The sequence below is a fragment of the Meleagris gallopavo genome, chromosome 29, assembly GCF_000146605.3.
Source record: "Meleagris gallopavo isolate NT-WF06-2002-E0010 breed Aviagen turkey brand Nicholas breeding stock chromosome 29, Turkey_5.1, whole genome shotgun sequence".
Lineage (NCBI taxonomy): Eukaryota > Metazoa > Chordata > Aves > Galliformes > Phasianidae > Meleagris > Meleagris gallopavo.
The window spans coordinates 3182800-3199552 of NC_015039.2; the positions used below are offsets into that span (position 1 = coordinate 3182800).

Genomic DNA, 16753 nt, shown 5'->3' on the forward strand with positions numbered 1-16753 from the left:
GCCCTGCCTCCGCGGTGCTGCGCAGCGCCGCCTCCCGAGGCAGCAGTGGGGCCGTCCCGGTGGGTGCTGCTGCCCCGCAGTATTTTGCTGCCAGACCCCCCGAGGCCTTCACCGACATCCCGAGGCCGCCACAGGTCCCGGTACCGGCTGCGAGCTGGCCGTGGCGGTGCGGTGGGAGCTCAGCTCCTATCCCACGGGATCCCCGTAGGGTCGGGCCGGGACTGGGGGAGCTCTGCTCGCAAACTGGTGATTTGAGCTTGGGGCTGCGGGGCCACGATCTGCCCGTTCTGCCCCTCAGGAAGCACCTGTGGTACCGGTAACTGCCCGGCGCCGTGTCCTGTGGTGCCTGGGCTGGGCAGCCCCTCATCTCGCACTGCCACCCGGCAGCTTCTGAGGTCACTCACTGGACCCATTTCTTTCTGCTCTTTGTGTGAAACCTGTGGGCTTTCTCATTTCTGCATTGTGAGTGGGATCTTGAGCTGCTCTTGGGGGCCGGAGCCCCCCCAGCTATTCCTAATGCAGGCTGCACTGAGCTTGCATGTGCAGAGGAGGGGAGGTCCTGGGGCTGGAGCAGCTGCAGGGGGATGCAGGCCCTGCAAGGTCTTACGGTGCTTTGAGAACCCCGTTCACAAGCAGAGCAGCTGGGCTGGGGCTGCACGGGATGGCGTGGGGCTGACCAGGTGAGGGACAGCACAGCACAGGCAGTGTGGGCAGCTCACAGAAGGGCACTTGTTGTCAGTGCATCTCTTCCCTTAGGAAGCTCAGACACGTGTCAGCAGCTGGAGAAACATCTGCAGCTGGTGGCTTTAAAGCAGCCCTCCCGCACTTTCCAGGTATCTCATCGTCAGTGCAGAGTTTGGTGCAAAGGCTGTCACTATTAAAAAAGGTGACATGAGAATTAGCTGTTGAAGTCGTCATGTGAGCTGAGAAGGCACATTAATAGGAAGTTGGGGGCGCGGGAGGAAAGGAGAAGCGGTGTCACAAGATGGAAAGGCTTCTTGCTGTAAGACATGTCATTAGCATGCAAACGTGTGCTAATGAGAAGCTTGTGATTTGAATCTAAAAGGCAGGAGTAGAAGAGGGAGAGGCTGCGGGCTGTGAGGGGGCTGCTGCAGCCTTTCCAGGGATAGGTCCCATGTTGCTTTTGGCTTTTTCTCCAGGAAAGGAACATGACTGTGTCTCCAGAGCTTTTGGAACCCCAGCAGGTCCCCAGTGCAGTGTTGCTGGTGCATTGTGGCACTGAGCGCTCAGTAATTCATCTGGCACCTGGGAAAAGGCACATTTAGACATAGCCTCTGCTCACTGTCCTTTCTGCCCTGTGGTGGAACAACCCCATCTGAGCAGAAAATATTCTGATATTTTCAATGTTTCTGTGCCACAGTGCCTCTGTTTTACTCTGAAGGTAAAACCCTTCTCACTGCTTCCTCCCCAGATCTCTGTGCTGGCTTCAGGACAGGCGTCAGCTCTCACCTGGAAAGCTGGGCCTGAATAATCGATGGCTTTAGGCCAAGGAGAGCCAGGGATGTCCTTGTCACCGTGGGGAGCAGGGCTGAGCATCTCACAGGGTGAGCCTAAAGCGCTCTGAAGTTGCCGGGGCTGCCTAAGTGCAAAGTGCTGTTTGAGTGGAGAGTGGTGACACTCTGCCACCGAGAAGGCGGCAGCCCCGCGCATCAGGCGATCTATTATTTAGCACTCACAGATGTCTGGAACTTTTCTCAGTTTGAGATGGGCCCCTCGCTCGTGGCAGCGAAGGGCAGCACTGGCTGTGGTTGATCTGAAGTGACACATCCTCGGCTCCTTCTGCAGGGCCGCAGGGAGTGGCTGGTGGGGACCTGACAGCCCCAGCTCCCTCCCTCCTTCCTTCCTTCTCTCCCTCCCCAAGGGCTGCAGCTCAGGAGCTGCTCGCACACAGACCCAGGGTTGTGGTTGCAGCAGTGTGGGGCAGCTCCTGCCATTGTCCCAGCGTGTGGTGGCTGCCTCTTCCTGTGGTTCTGGGCACAGTCCTGGGGCTTTTTCCCTCGGGCAGCTCTGACTGCAGCCTCCTGGTTTTGAGTGAGACTTGCTGTAATAAAACAGGTCTGACTCGGGTTCCAGTGGAAGCAGAGCTGCTGAGGCAGCAGCTGATCCAGTAACAAATGCAGTTGTTTGGAGACCAAAAATCTCTAAACGTGAGTATTTTGGAGAGAATGAGTTTATCCTGGTGCAGTAGCTGTGGATCACAGTGGGGTGAAAATCCGGGAACAGCAGCCCCCTGCTTTGGCACCTTTCTCCCTGTTTGTCTCAGGCGTGTGCTCAGCTGCTCGCTTCGTTAGCACAGCAGCCTCCTTGTGCACTGCTGACGGAAGGGAAACGTTTTCACACAATGGCTGGCACGGCTGCCTGAAAACAGGCGTCAGCCTCGGCACCCCGACCCGCTCACGTGGTGGCTGTGCACCCAGCACTGCCAGGACCTGCGCCAATGGTGGCTGATCCCTGCCATAAAGCTGAGCCGTGGGGCTGTTGGCGACCAGTTTCTGTCTCCCTGCAGTGGGCAGAAGGGATGGGGGGTCCCTGTGCTGGGGCAGGGGGCAGGGTGCAAACCCTGAGTGAGCTCTCTCGTGCTTTGTGCTAACCTAAAAGGCAGCGTGTCACGGTTCAGCCTGGTTTCTGTGACATGATGTGGGATAGCAGTGGAAAACTGTGAAACCATGACATGATGTTAGCCTTTTCCAGTAGGAACGGTGTAAAACAGACAGCATCCAGCTGAGCTGGTAACAGGATTGTGTGCCTGGAGGAAAGGTATCATGTGCACGTTTCCTTTCTGTGCCTGCCTGCCTGCAGCTGACAGCACTGCTGAGAACAGGAGGGTGACACCCCCGGGCGTAAGGCTGTGGCATTGCTCCCCCAGGCTTCCCGTGTTGTCTCTCCATAGGTGATGTTGTGGCTCTGCAGATGTGGCCCTGACTGACGTAGGCCCCAAGTTACTTGGGCCAAGGATGAGCAAGCCGACAGACCTGCAGCACGACCTGGAACGGAGCCTCCCAGCCATTGCGTCCATCAGCACCTCGCTTTCCCAGAGCCAGGGCTTCTCCCCATACTGCTACTTCTCTCCAGAGAAGAGGAAAGCCATCTCGGATGTGAGGAGGACCTTCTGTCTCTTTGTCACCTTCGATCTGCTCTTCATCTCTTTGTTGTGGATAATCGAATTGAATGTAAGTTGGGAAAAAACAAAGGTGTGGAGTCTTTCCCTTCTTAAGTTGTGCTTTTGTAAATTTGGCTTCCTCTGCGTTAATTGCTGTGTTTCAGAAGTCTCAGGCCAAGTCTTTGTTTGCTCTTCCCAGCGCTCTCTGATTTGCAGTGGCTGAGAAATCAGTGCACAGTCAGTGCTAGCTGAAGTCCAGTTCATTTCCTGTGATCGGCCCCGTTTGGCTGCCCGGGGTCGTTAACACCACGCATGCAGTGCTGGGTGTTGTCATGTAATGAGATCTGTGGCTGTGGGATGGGAAGGGTGAGCCGTTGGCCAAGTTTCTCTCCTGCCCTCTTAAAGAGAAGCTGCTCTCTGCGTGTGCCAAGCAGCTGCCAGCTTTGCTGAGTGCCCTGTTCTGGAAGCCTCGGAGGGCGAGGAGGGGAGCGCAGACCTTCCTCGCACCGCCCAGCTGGAGGGCACAGACAAAAAGGGCTTTGAGCTTTGGACCCGGAGTGCTGCTGCTAATCTCTGCTCCTGTGAACTGGAGGTGCCGCTCTGCCACAAAGGAGCCGGCGGTTTCGGTCCCCTCTGCAGAGGCTTCGTGCCAGCACGGGGTGCTGCGTTTGCTCTTTCTGTCAACTGTTGCAACGAACGAGGAAATCTCGTTTATTTACTTCAATCTCGTCAGGTCAAAGTTGTTCCCTGGGTTACGTTTATTTATTTTTTTTCCCCTCCACCAGTCCCAACTCGTTTGGCCGCGCGGGGAATGGGTTTCAGGTTGCAGGTACTCGATGTCCTCGCACAGAACAGCCTGATTGGAAAGGCAAGATGATCAGATAGACCCCGCTGCTTCTGCAGGCAGCCCTCCGGTGTCTGGCCTTTGTTTATCAGCACTGGATCCTGCGCTCACTTAGCGGCTCTTATCTCTGCCCAGCTTATCTCCTGCAGTGTCTGCACGTAACGGATTGCCTCGGCCAGCAGCTCCATCACCCCGCGCTCTGCCAAGAGCCTGCAGTGACCCCCGCAGCCTCGTGGAAGCACGGCAGCTCTGGGGCAGCATTCCTGTGATGCCGATGGTGCCTCGGCCCCCAGCCTCCTGCTCCCTTCTTGGTTCTCTGGGCTCTCCAGAGCAGAGCTTTTCTGCAAATCCCAACCTGCAGCCCTGGGGAAATGCTCTGGCAGCGTGGTCGTCAGGGTAATTCTGAGCGTAGGTCGTGCAGGTAGCCATTAATGAGTGACTAACTGGTGATATTTAGGCCCCGAGCTGAGATGCTGCATATTTAAGGCTATTAGGACGACTTATTTGCCTAGTTATGAAGAGCAATGAGTTTATATCGTGACTAATGCTTTTTTTATCAAATGGTTTCCTTTGCTGCAAGATAAGCTGAGCAAATTGGCCCTCGTTAAATGTCTGTCTCCTGCAAACTGTCATTCTGTGAGCTTGCTGCTCTCAGAGACAAAGAGGTGCCTCAGTCAGCTCTTCTTACCTGTTCATATTTAAACTGAAACACCTCCCAAAAATCGTAATTCAAAGCCTCAGTTGAGTTCAGTTCCCCCTCTAACATCTCCCAGCAGAGCAGTGCTGTTGGGAAGAGGCTCTGCGGGTCCCTTTCAGTTCAGGATTCGTTTGGTGGCTGCTCGTTGAAGCTGTCTGGTGCAAACCCTGCAGCCTCAAATCTAAAGCAGCAGTGCAGAACTGCTCACCCCCTCCCCTCCCTGACTGTTAAGCAGCAGCCCTGACCTAAAGGGACCACTTCCCAATGGCTGCCTCGTCTGTCCTTGGACTGGCTGACGAGAGGGTGCCAGGGCACCAGTCTGCCAAGAACTGGCCTGAGATCCACCAACTTGTTTCTCACAGATCATCAAACAGCTGTCAGCATATACCAGCTTCCAGGCCAGCTGGGCTGTGTTCAAACCAATAGCCTAAAGGTGAAGCATTTGTTCCAGCTACCTGAGCCATCCACTTCCTCATAAAGAGCGATTCCAAGCTCCTGAGAACAGGATTTATGGTGTCGAGGCTGTCAAGCCCCACGTTTTTTAGGGGTGAGATAAGAGAGCTCTTTGAGATTTTTCCACACCCTCTTACAATCCTGCAGAATCCTGGTTTTGCCTCTTCAGGCTTTCCTTGTGTTTCTGTGTGTTTGTGGCTTTTGGACCCCTCTCCTGCCATGTCACAGGACAGATGTTTTGGGTGTCCAGAAGTGCTTCCTGGGGCTTTTCACCTGCCCTCTGCTTCCTCCTGTACAGCTGAAGTCTGTCTCCGGAATCTCACGTGGAAGCGATGGGCACAGAGTGGGAGGTTCTGTCCTTTAGGCTGCAAGAGACAGAGGGCTTTAGGGTGGTGATCTGCTGCCACGGGATGTGCTGAGCCAAATAGCAGCTTTTCCATGTGAGAAGCCCCATGTAGAAGTGTTTAACGTACTGGTGTGCTGCTGCAGTCCTGGCTGCCCTCAGTGTGAAGCAGAAATGTGCTGCTGCATCTTCCTGTGGTCCTGTGCCAGCAGAGGATCCTGCACTGTACATTTGTATGCTTAATGCATAACCTGACCCAGCAGTAGCCTCTGGACGCCGCTTGGCCGGGTTCTTTTGATCATTAGTTTCTTATCAGTGCACTCAATAGCTTTCTCATTTCCCATCTCCTCTTCAGACCAAGGATGGCATTCAGAAGAACCTGAAGAATGAAATCTTCGAGTACAATTTTAAGACCTCTTTCTTTGACATTTTTGTAAGTATCCCAGCCTGCTGCCAGTGGGGCAATAGCTCGGAGCTCAGCGTGGCTGTGGGGCTGGTGGGGAGGGCAGCTGGGGGTCTCCCACATCCCCGCTGCTCCTGGCCCAGCACTCGGGCAGCTCGCAGCCCACCCTGCCGCACTGCTGACCCCACCTGGCTGTAGGTGATGAGGTCCCGGGGGGGCTGCGTCCTTCCAGCACCTGGCAGGGGGACAAGGTCACCATCTATATCAATGGCTTTTTGTTTTGAAAGGTCTTGGCTTTCTTCCGATTTTTTGTGTTGCTGCTGGCCTATGCGGTTGTAAGGCTGCGCCACTGGTGGGTCATAGCGGTAAGAAGGCAATTTTTGTTTTCCTGTTTTCAGTTTGAGCTCTCTGCTTAGAGTTTGCCGAGATCTGAGATATGTGATTTTATTTTCCAGGTCACTACGTTGATATCCAGTGCCTTCCTGATCGTGAAGGTCATCCTCTCCGAGGTTGGTTCCCGTGGGCTCACAGGGGATTGCTTTGTGATTGCTTGTGGCTGCTGTTTTCCATTTTGTGTAAACTCCCTGTGACTTTTGCTTTTTTTCCACTCAGCTTCTCACCAAAGGGGCGTTCGGCTACTTACTTCCCATCGTCTCGTTTGTCATTGCTTGGTTAGAGACTTGGTTCCTGGATTTTAAAGTCCTCACTCAGGAAGCAGAAGAGGAACGATGTAAGTATTCTGCTCCTCTGGCAGGAGCCAGCAGAGCAGGCCATCAGGCCTGGGCTTTCAGCTGCTTTGGCAGCACCTTGGCAGAAATGACATTTATGGAGAAGTGATCTCCAGGCTGGCTGTGACGGGAAGTGGCTGATTCAATTCTGTTACAGTATGTGAGTCCCTTCAAGGGAAGAATATACCAGATTATGAAAAGCATCTTTTAATTGAGAAGAGAAAAACACGCCAAATTCTCCAGTGTCTGGATACTGAAGCCAGACGTATTGGAAACAGAGCTCACCTCCACATCAGTGAAAATGTTTTGAAACAGTGGGACAAATGCCAGGCGGATGGTGGGACTCTCCAGACTGTGAGATCTGTCTTCAGATCTGGGCTGGAGACCTTTGGAGAGGAATGATGCAAAGATCTATTACGGGGTTGCAGCATGGGTTACTGTGTGTGAGATTTCACAGTCTCTAGTCATTGAGGTCAGATTAAACTGGGACTGAATCTCTGTGACCTAATGCTTCATAAATGACTGCGTGTGGCAGGGCACCTGTCCCTTCCAAGGGTCCTTCTAGGGAGTGGGTGCTCGGTCTGTGTAATGCAGCTGTAATGTAAAGCAGCAGTGCTTTCACAGCACGAGGGCTTAGTCGTTCTCCCAGGCTTCTCTGACGAAAGAGAACTGGGAAATGGCACATAAACTGAGAAGTATTTGTCAAATGAGGCTGGATCAGAAATGCACTGAATGACTGGAAAACACCAGAGGATGTTTGGGTCTTGCAAGAAGGCTTTAAGATGAAAAATGATCAAGTGTTTAATGCCTCTATTGGATTAGGCTCGGGTTCCAAATTGCTTCCAGGGGAAGCTCTTATTTAATTAGATGCTTAATCGCCTTTGGATTTGACAGGCAAAAGAGCCCATTGATCTCCATGCAGATAAAATGTCTCAAACAAAAGATGAGGCAATAGGAGCTGAAAAGCTTGTGGGCTGGCTGGTGTCAGTGCGGGCAGAGCAGCTGTGTCTGGCAGAAAGTGGCTGGGAGGCTGGAGAGGGGAGGTCTGGACGGGAGGACGGGGCCTCCAGCTCCCTTGTTTAGGACTTTGCATGTGAAACCTGCTCTGCTTTGCAGGGTACCTGGCAGCCCAGGCTGCAGCTGCCCGGGGGCCCCTGCTGTACCCTGGAGCCCTTTCCGATGGGCAGTTCTACTCCCCGCCGGAGTCCTTTGCAGGTAACATGCTCTGCTCCCATCCCACGTTCCTCTGGGAGCTCCTTGCCCCTGTTACTGCCCTCTGTCTGAGCTGTGTCTCATTAGTCCAGCTCTTGGCAGAGGCAGGCAGCAAGGCCTCCAAAAACGGGTGTTGCAGAACCTCTCCTTGCCCCATGCTGGTGCCCTGCTGCCGCGGTGCTGTGGAGGAGCAGGATCGTGCTCAGCCTGGCTTTGGCTCAGTGGGAAATGAGAGCATTTTGTGGTCTTGGGGTTAAATGCTCTTAAGCTGCAATTAAAGTGCTTGTGGTTAAACGCTGCCCTCAGTATGAAGGCATGGGGGTGAATCGCTGAGAGCAGGTGAGGGTCGGAGCTGGCAGAGTGCTGCTGCCTTGTGCTGGCTGTGAGACCATCCCTGCTCAGCAGCCAGCAGGCATCAGCCAGAGCAGTTGTCCCGGTGTTGCTGACACCCAGGGCACATTCAGTGCCCACAGCCTGGCTGGGAGCGGAGCAGCACCTGGCAGCAAGCTCTGCGCTGGGGGAGGCAGGACTGAGCTGTGCTGGGGTCACACCCCCTGGTAGCATTGTTTGATCCGTTGGAAGGTCAAGGAGAGATGTAAAAATGGGCTCTTTGTTTCCTGTGTGTTAATTGTGCGTTTCACCCAAGGGTCGGACAACGAGTCGGATGAGGAAGGTCCGGGAAGGAAGGCGCTGACAGCTCAGGTAAATAGAGACAGACAATCCTGTCCCTCGTGTCACAGCCCTTTGTCTGGGGATGTTTGCTGAAGTGCTCTGCCTGCCCCACGGTCCTGGGAGCGGTGGCATCGTGGCTGCAGCACGAGGGGTTCTCTGAGTGACACCCAGCGTTAGCCAGCTGCTCCCCTGCAGCGTCCCCCAGGGATGTGGCTCTGACTCTGCCTCTGCCCCCTTCCCTGATCCTGTAGTCACGTACCAAAAGGGCTCAGCCTTGAGCATCCTCGCTGAATTCTAGCGAGCGGGGCGGTTCCTCACCTCCCTGAAGTCTGGCTGGGCACAAGCTTCTCTGTGCTGCTTTCCAAGTGGTTCTGCTGCTGTTCAGCTCCAGTTCTGGCACTTTCACAGAAGGAGGCTCTATGCACCTCGCAGCCCTTTGCCTGCTGGAAACCCTTGCGCTAAGGCAAGAGAGTTGCTGGTGGGCGCAGCTGGTGTGTGGATGCAAGCCAGGGCAGGAAGCGTGACTTCAGGCTCCAAAATGAGGCCTCTGTGCCCTGAATTTAAGAGATTGGTGTGGTGTGGTGATGGGAGGTAGCCCGCTTCCCTCTGCCAGCCCTGGGAGCAGGGTAGCAAACCTTGCACACACACATGTGGGGCTTTCTGCAACCCCTGCTAGTGAGATGTTTCCTTCTCTCCTAGGAGAAAGAATATGTCCGACAAGGCAAAGAAGCTATGGAAGTTGTGGACCAAATCCTTGCCCAGGAGGAGAACTGGAAGTTTGAGAAAAACAATGCAAGTGTCCCCCACACCCCACTGCTGGGCTGTGCTGGCAAAAAGCACGGATGGCTTAGCAAAAACTGGAGGACAAACGAGGCTTTTGAAACCTCCTTGCAACATGAAAAATTAACAAGCGTTACAATTACCTGATTGAATTAGGAATCCATTCCAGCTCAGTTAAATGTAAAATCCCCTCTTATTTAATTAGACGTTTAATTGCCTTCCCATTTGACGAGAGAGAGCCCATCACTCCTCCCTCTCAACGGCAGGCGGGCAGGGGTGGGCAGCTCACCTTTGGTGGGTGTGAGGGCTGCAGAGCATCGTGCTTTTAGAAACATAGCAGGTCTGGGGAGGCTCTGGCTCGTTGGGCTACAACCAGTTTTGGAGCAGGAGTGTGTGGGGCACGGGCAGCTCGTGCTGCCCACCCCCAAAGCTGTGTGTAGTCCCCTTCCTCAGGACAGGGACACTGTGGACAGTGGAATGTGTATCAGGGAGCTCTGACATGCGTTCTTCCTCAAGCTACAGCAAGGTTTTCTGGGGTAACAAAGGCTCCTTTCTATCTCTGTAGAGTGGTGTGAAAGTGCTAGTGCCTTTGTCCCCCCCTAAAATCAACCTTGTTTTCTACTTGTGGGCTTGCAATGCAGTTGAGGTGAGAGTCCTGCAAACTGCAGTCTCATCTGGTATTTAAAATTCCCCTGTCAAGTGATCCATTGTTTGATGCCAAACTAGCTGGGCAGATTGTTTTCTTTATCCAAAGGGGGATGGATTTAAATAGACTAATCAGAGTTTAACACAGGGCTAATGATGAAAGGTTATCATCTGTCCATCCCTAACCCCTCCAGGGAGTCTCTTCTCAGATGTAGGTAACAACAGCAGTGCTGGCAAACCAGCCCCTCTCATACAGCGGTGCTGGTAGCTTGCAACAAACAGAATTTGACCTTGAAACTGAGTTTGCAGGCTGGCACGGATTGGATTCTTTTCCCGTCTCATCACTGCTGCTTCTCTGGATGTTGTTTTGTTTATGGAAATTTGTGCATGGGCATCTGAAATGGGCTCAGTGCCGCTCCTGTTTTGGGGCTTGCTGCCTGGCGTGGGGGAGCAGGAGCAGTTTGGGGCCGAGAGTGGCCCTGTGAGATGGTCCTGGAGTGGGTGAGCTCCTGCAGCCCTCCTGCAATGCCCAGAGACCATCAGGCTTCACCTTAGGTAGAAGCAGTTAATGCTATTTTGGCAGCATAAATGAAACTTTCTTGTTTCTTGCACAGGACTTTGGTGATGTTGTTTACACTTTTGAAATACCTTTCCATGGCAAGACCTTTATTTTAAAGGTAAGAGCCTTCCTGTTTTGCTTCCTTAGCCTGTGTGATGCATACAAAATCACTGCTCTGCTTGGAGCCGCGGCTCGGCTTTCACTCTCTCTCCTGGCCCTGGCAGCACAGGTCAGCCTGCAGAGCACTCTCTTTGCTTGAGACAGATGAACTGCTCTGCACGCTGTAGGGAATCTCTCCAGGAAAACCCCTTGGCTGGCAGACAAACTCCCCTCCAAATATGCTGGGCCCCAGTCTTTGCTGGTGGAAGTGGGAGCAGGTGACTGCAAGACTCGCTTCCAACCCCAGCATCTAGGACTAATCTGACCAAGGAGGCTAATTGCAACTAATTGCCAGCAAGACCAGGGCTGAGCGTGCGTCTGCTGCTGCCTGGCATTGAGAAGAGCTGCTCGGAAGTGCCATGCTCAGTGCCCTCTCGCTGGAGTGGCTTGGCTGTAAACCATGCTTTAATGAAGCATTGGTGCTGCGGTGGCTTTTCTTTGTTCCAGTGCATATGCTGCCTCGCTGGCAGAGCTGCTGGAGGAGCAGTTCTGTGTTGGTGAGGCAGAGCTGGATAGTCCTGCTCTGCTGCATTAACCGTTTGCTTCCGAAGATCCCCAGTCCCACGGGGACGTGGAGAAATGAATGTTAGCTGTGCTGGAGTTCTGGGAATCTTTTTGGTGACTTTCCAAAGCAATTGCACATGCAGCAGCATTGCTGAGAAGGTGGGGTGAGGGCAGAGGGGCCTGAGATCACTCTGTCTTTGTGGCCGTGGTGCAGATGGATGCTTGTCCCCCTTCCCAGCAGGCAGCAGCTCAGTGACTGCTGATCCCCACTTCTGATCCCTGCGTGCCCTTCTCCCTCTTTGGCAGTGGGGCACAGCGTTGGCTTTGCGGCCTCACCGCTCTCCTCCTGCTTCCTCCCAGTTGTTCTTTCTGCTCTGCTCTGCGTTCCTTAGAAAAAATAATCGTACCCAAGTGGAGCGAGGGACTGGCTGACTGCTCTGTCTCTGTCCTCAGGCTTTCCTGCAGTGCTCTGCTGAAACGGTTTACCAGGAGGTTATTCTCCAGCCCGAGAAGATGATCCTGTGGAACAGAACGGTGGCAGCTTGCCAGGTGAGCGTGCCGGACAAAGATGGCTTAATCACAGGAGCTCCTTGAAGCGGAGAGCTGCAGCTTCCCAGCCCAGCACCGGCTGTCAGCGGTGCCCAGGCCCTACTGGAGCTGAGCTGGATCAGAGTCACCGAGGCGTTAAATCTCCGCCGCTCATCCGTACGATCCGAATGCTCTGCGGCGGCCAGCTGCGTGGCTGTGCCCATCCAAAAGCCCACGAGGTGGGCAGGGAGCTGGGCCGGTGCCTGAGCCAAGCCTGCTTCTGCTTGGTGCCGTTTGGAGCTGCCGGCGTGGCGGGGATCCGACGGGAACGCCTGTGCTCCCCCCAGAAAGGAGGGGCGGCCCTGGGCCAGCAGACAGACCTGTGTGTGTGTGCTGCCACAGAGCTCATCCCCTGCCCCCACCCCCCAGATCAGCTGCTGAAGCTGCTCTGCGTGCTCCCAGCTGTGAGGGGCTGCGGTGCCCAGCTGTTGGCACCTGCAGGCGCAGGCTGAAGAGTTTTCTTTCCTTTCTCCCAGATCCTGCAGCGGGTTGAAGACAACACGATCGTTTCATACGACGTGGCAGCTGGGGCTGCAGGCGGTGTCATTTCCCCCAGGTCAGTTTCTTTCACTGTTTTGTACTGAGCCTCTGAACACCGTCCTATAAAACACAGAGAGAAGCTTCTGACCGCAGTGAGAGCCGGCAGGTGATGTGCCCAGCATCCACCCGGCAGGGCTGGGTGACATCCCTAAGGCAGGGAGCCCCTCAGGTGCCTTACAGACACCTCTGGCAGGAGTCTCATAGCTCAGAATCTGTCCCAGTTGCTCCCTCTGTCTCCCTGCTAACCGTGCTGCCTGTCTTTTGTCCGTATGTTGACATACCTCTGCCACAGCCTTTCCCAGCAGCCCCAGGCATGTGATCTGCTCCTTCAAAGTCTCACGCACGTTTCAAAGCTGTCGTTGCCCTTTCTTTGCTCAGGGATTTTGTGAACGTGCGGCGGATCGAGAGAAGAAGAGACAGGTACGTTTCCTCAGGGATGTCGACCACGCACAGCCTGAAGCCTCCACTCTCCAAGTATGTCAGGTAAGAGGCAGATTCTGTTATTTTATTTATTTATTTTTTTTTTAAGCTAATATCTGACACGCGCTTTGCTTAAGCTTAGGGCAGAGAGCCACTGAAATGAGAACCCTGCTGTCTTTCTGGCACCGTTTGCAGGAAGCTAATCTATTTGTGGAACCAAACCTTGCTTCCCTTGTTCTTCTTCCTTTGTTAAAGAAACACTCTGTGCTGTTGAGTGCTGCTCGGGCGTTTCCCAGCTCTGCTCTGGGGAGCGGAGGTGCCGACAGTAACAGCCCAAACCCCAACCCCTTCTGCATCCTGTTTGTGTAGCAGCCAATTCCCAAACAGGGCCAGCTGCCATTTCGGAGGGGCAGTGAGCAGCTGCCCACGTCTTTCTGTGAGCCTCTCGGATGCCTTTTGCTTCCCGTAAGCCACTCACTTATTGACTTTAAAGTCTGCAGGCACCAAGGGACGTTCGTGGGGGTGAAGTGAGCTGCATTGGGGTGGGACAGCTTCCAGAGCACCAGTGGGGTCCCAGCCTCTCCCTTTCCACAGGGCTGGTTTCACTCAGCTGCTGATGGATCTCAGCAGGGCTGGTCTCATCACACAAGGTTCCTTGTTACTGCCTGTGCTGCTGCCTGGGGCCCAGCTGTGCCACTTCACGCACTGACTTTGTTTTTCCTAATAATCTGGTTAAAGTAATTGACATTTTAACTCGGAGACGTTAGAGCTGCCTCAGTCTATTTAAGAGCTGGGGACTTCGGGGCCCAGAAAAATCTGTTAACAAATGTATGCAGCAAAAATAGTGCGTGTTCCTGAGCAGGGAAGGGAAATCTGTATTTGGGCTGTGTGTGCAAACGCAGCTCTCGTCTCTGAGACGCTCAGATGGTGTGAGGAAGGCTGCAGAGACACGGCGGTGTGTGCTGAGCTCCGACTGACCGTTGGTCTCCCTGGGTCCTTCTCAGGGACCCACTTGTTTGCAACCATTTCTGCAGTGCTGTGCCTCTGCAGCCTCCCAGCAGTGCAGTGCCAGTGTCGGCCAGGCCAGAGGTCCAGAGGCAGTCCATGGCAGCCCCAGCATTGCCCCTGTGGGAAACCTGCTAGGCAAATCGTGTTTGCTCATGTGCCCATAGTCAAGCCAGATTCCTTCCTGGACGCTCTGAGCATCTGCTTGTGCCCCGCTGGGCTGCTGTCCTCACAGTCAGGTGAGGGGCTGTGGCTGCAGGAGCCAATGTGGGGTCGGTGCAGTGCAAACAGGGCACTGGGGAGTGGCTCCACGGCCTTCCCAGGTTGATTTGGTGCTGTTGTTTCCCTGAAGGGGCGAGAACGGACCTGGAGGATTCATCGTATTGAAGTGCCCCAGCAACCCCCGGGTCTGCACTTTTATCTGGATTCTAAACACGGACCTGAAGGTAAAGCGCTGACGTGTGAGTGTCGTGGCTGAGTCCCAACCCCAGCAGAGCTCATCAGTGTGCTTCTAGAGCTCTGCGCATGGCAGGACGGGCACTGAGGACCTGCCCTGTGCTTCCAACTGGGCCGTGCAGGGGCTGCTGTCCTGCTGCAAGCCTCCCCTGGGCACGGCTCTGGGCTGCTCTTGGAGGCTGCAGTAGTGGGACCTGAGTTTTGTAGACAGAACCTGATCACCACCTGAAAATCTCCCTCTTTCCCCCTGAAGTTTCCCCAGTGTAGATCTGGGATCTGTCATTCCTTACCTGACAGATCTTGGTTACGGGGCTTCACCTCTGTGCGGGATTGGGAAGAGGTGCTTTCATCCTCTTTGGAGACCAACATTAGTTGGACACGGAAGCGTTGCCTGGCTGCGTGCTGCTCCCAGGAACCTACTGCAGGGATGAATCACTTGCTCCCAGCCACCTCGGCACAAACACAGACACCCGTGGAGCTGCGGGGCTGCGGCCGCACGCGGAGAGCAGCGCTTCAGCCCCGCGCCGTGACCCAAATCCGGAGCTATTTGTGGAGCTGCATGCAGAGTCCTTGCTGGTGGCCGGGACAAAGGCAGCGGGCAGGGAGCCGGGGGGGGGGGGGAGCACTGCCCTGTTTTCTTCCTGCGCTGAATCGCGCCAAGGTTGGTGTGGAAACGGCGCTGCAGCACTGAGCACAAAGGCTCCATTCATCAGCGCTGCGCTGCGACGCTGTGCGGCCCCCTCCCCTCCCACAGCCCTTCCCTCCCACGGAGCGGCTCAGCTACTGTGCGTCTTGGATTGGGCTCTGAAAAGGCTTCATGGAAGCGATCCTCTTGGCAGCTCCTTGGCTGGGACGTGGCACGGCTGTGCCCGGCCCCGCTGCCCCTGGCTCTGCTTGGCGCAGGGTTGGTGCTGGAGGTGCTTTTCCTTCGTGCAGATGTCTCCTCCACCTCCTCCTTCCCTCTGTAGTGAGCTGGGCTGGAGGGAAACAGACTCCATCTTGCACAGCCGAGCTGGGAAAGGGGAGGTCCCCGCTCTGTGCTTCCCAGGACGTGGAGTGCTCTGCTGCTGGAAGAAATGCCAGAGCAGCCAAGCTATTAATAATGCTTCCACCATCTTCCTGAAGGGCTCTGCTGCTGCTCAGACCCCTCGTCGGTGCTGTCTTGGTATTTCCTTTGGCCCTGACGGCGTATTTATAGCTCATGGCTCATCCCTTCCTCGAGCGAAGGGCAAGGGTTGCACACGTGTGTGTGTGTGTTTGTGTCTGTGCTGGCACTTTGCCTCACAGCTCAATTTGGACAGGTGCCCAAAAATGGCCCCCGGACCCACAGCTGGGTGCTGTCCCAGCCCCGAAGGGCGGAGGGAAAACCTGCTTTGGGGAAAAGCCCCGCAGTGGGGGGCTGTGGGAGCCCTTCCCCGCATCCGTGGGGTTTCTCCTGCACCCTGGGCAGGGGGACGTGGCCCCCTCCTCCCTCTCTGCACTTCAGCACCTGCCCCCCTTCCAGCCCAGTGCTGCTGCCTTCCCCCGCAGAGCCTGGGCTGATTTTCTTACGAGATAATGGAGTGCGGGTTGAGTCGTGCAGGGCTTTTTAGGGAAATCAAAACGTGGTTCAGTTCCTCCCCCAGATCCAACTCCCTGAGAGCAGCAGCTCCCCGCTGCGGTGTGCAGCCCCAAGCTGGAGGGGGGGCCATCCCCTCACCTTAAGGGCACCCAGAGCCGGGCTCCTGCAGGGGCTTTCCACCTTCCTCTGGGTTGCTGCGCTCATTGCACTGCCACCCTCACCCATGTAGTTTCCTCTGCTCTTCTCGCAGGGTCGCCTGCCCCGGTACCTCATCCACCAGAGCCTGGCAGCCACCATGTTTGAGTTTGCCTTCCACCTGCGGCAGCGGATCAGCGAGCTCTGCAGCAAGCCCTGAGCGCCGAGCTCTGCCCCTGCTGGACTGGATGTGGGTGGGCAGGGGGGGCTGCTCCTCTCCTTCCCCACCGAACCGGAGCCCTGGAGCTGCCGTGTGGTGTGTGCCAAACCCCTGTCCTGCTCTGCCCTGCGGCTGGGATCTGCCCTGTGTTTGGTCTCCCCCCACATTGAGTCTGGGGGCTTATTGACACCCCCACGCTGCTGTGCCGAGGGTGAGGGATTCAGAGGAGAAAGCCACTCAGGGTGAGCACACAGTTCTGTCCACTGTCATGTGCCACTCACACATGGGGACAAAGCACAGCTCCTGTGTGGCTCGTGGGCGCCTTCCCCTGCGTGGGGACCCTCGGGGCACTCCCCTGCGGCTGCCCACCCTGTGGGATGCTCCTGAGCTCGTTTAGCTCCCCAGCGTGCAGCCCTGCGGGGTGTGGGATCAGAGCCTTCCGCCTTCCCCAGGGGCTGTGGGGGCAGCACAGCTTCGTGCTACCTGCACTGCTGCCACGTTCTGCTCTGTCACGGGAAGCAGCGTGGAGCTGCCCATGCGTGGGCGCCCACAGCGGCAGCGTAGGTGGGGGGAGTGCCCGTGGAACCCCCCAGGGGCTGGACCTGGGGTCTCTGCCCCTCTGCCAGTGCCTGTCCCGATGCCCCTGTTGGTACTGGGGGGCACCTCCGGCTGGCATCTGTCAAAATAAAGAGCCTTGCACTATTTGCA

General features: G+C 55.5%; 2 protein-coding genes across 2 annotated transcripts in view; both read left to right on the forward strand.

Moving 5' to 3' along the window:
• Positions 1 to 1492, forward strand: part of TCAP (titin-cap) — a 2548-nt gene extending 1056 nt beyond the window's left edge. The window contains exon 3 of the mRNA XM_010724615.3: positions 1433 to 1492. Within this exon, the coding sequence (XP_010722917.1) occupies positions 1433 to 1492 (60 nt within the window). The remainder of the gene's footprint in view (positions 1 to 1432) is intronic.
• STARD3 (StAR related lipid transfer domain containing 3) lies at positions 458 to 16753 on the forward strand. The gene is made up of 14 exons (XM_003214098.4): positions 458 to 3191; positions 5814 to 5891; positions 6149 to 6226; positions 6317 to 6370; positions 6474 to 6591; positions 7706 to 7804; positions 8448 to 8503; positions 9173 to 9265; positions 10513 to 10575; positions 11574 to 11669; positions 12185 to 12264; positions 12627 to 12731; positions 14026 to 14119; positions 15941 to 16753. The coding sequence occupies exons 1-14, from the start codon at positions 2976 to 2978 to the stop codon at positions 16043 to 16045; spliced, it is 1335 nt and encodes a 444-aa protein (XP_003214146.1). The 5' UTR covers positions 458 to 2975; the 3' UTR covers positions 16046 to 16753.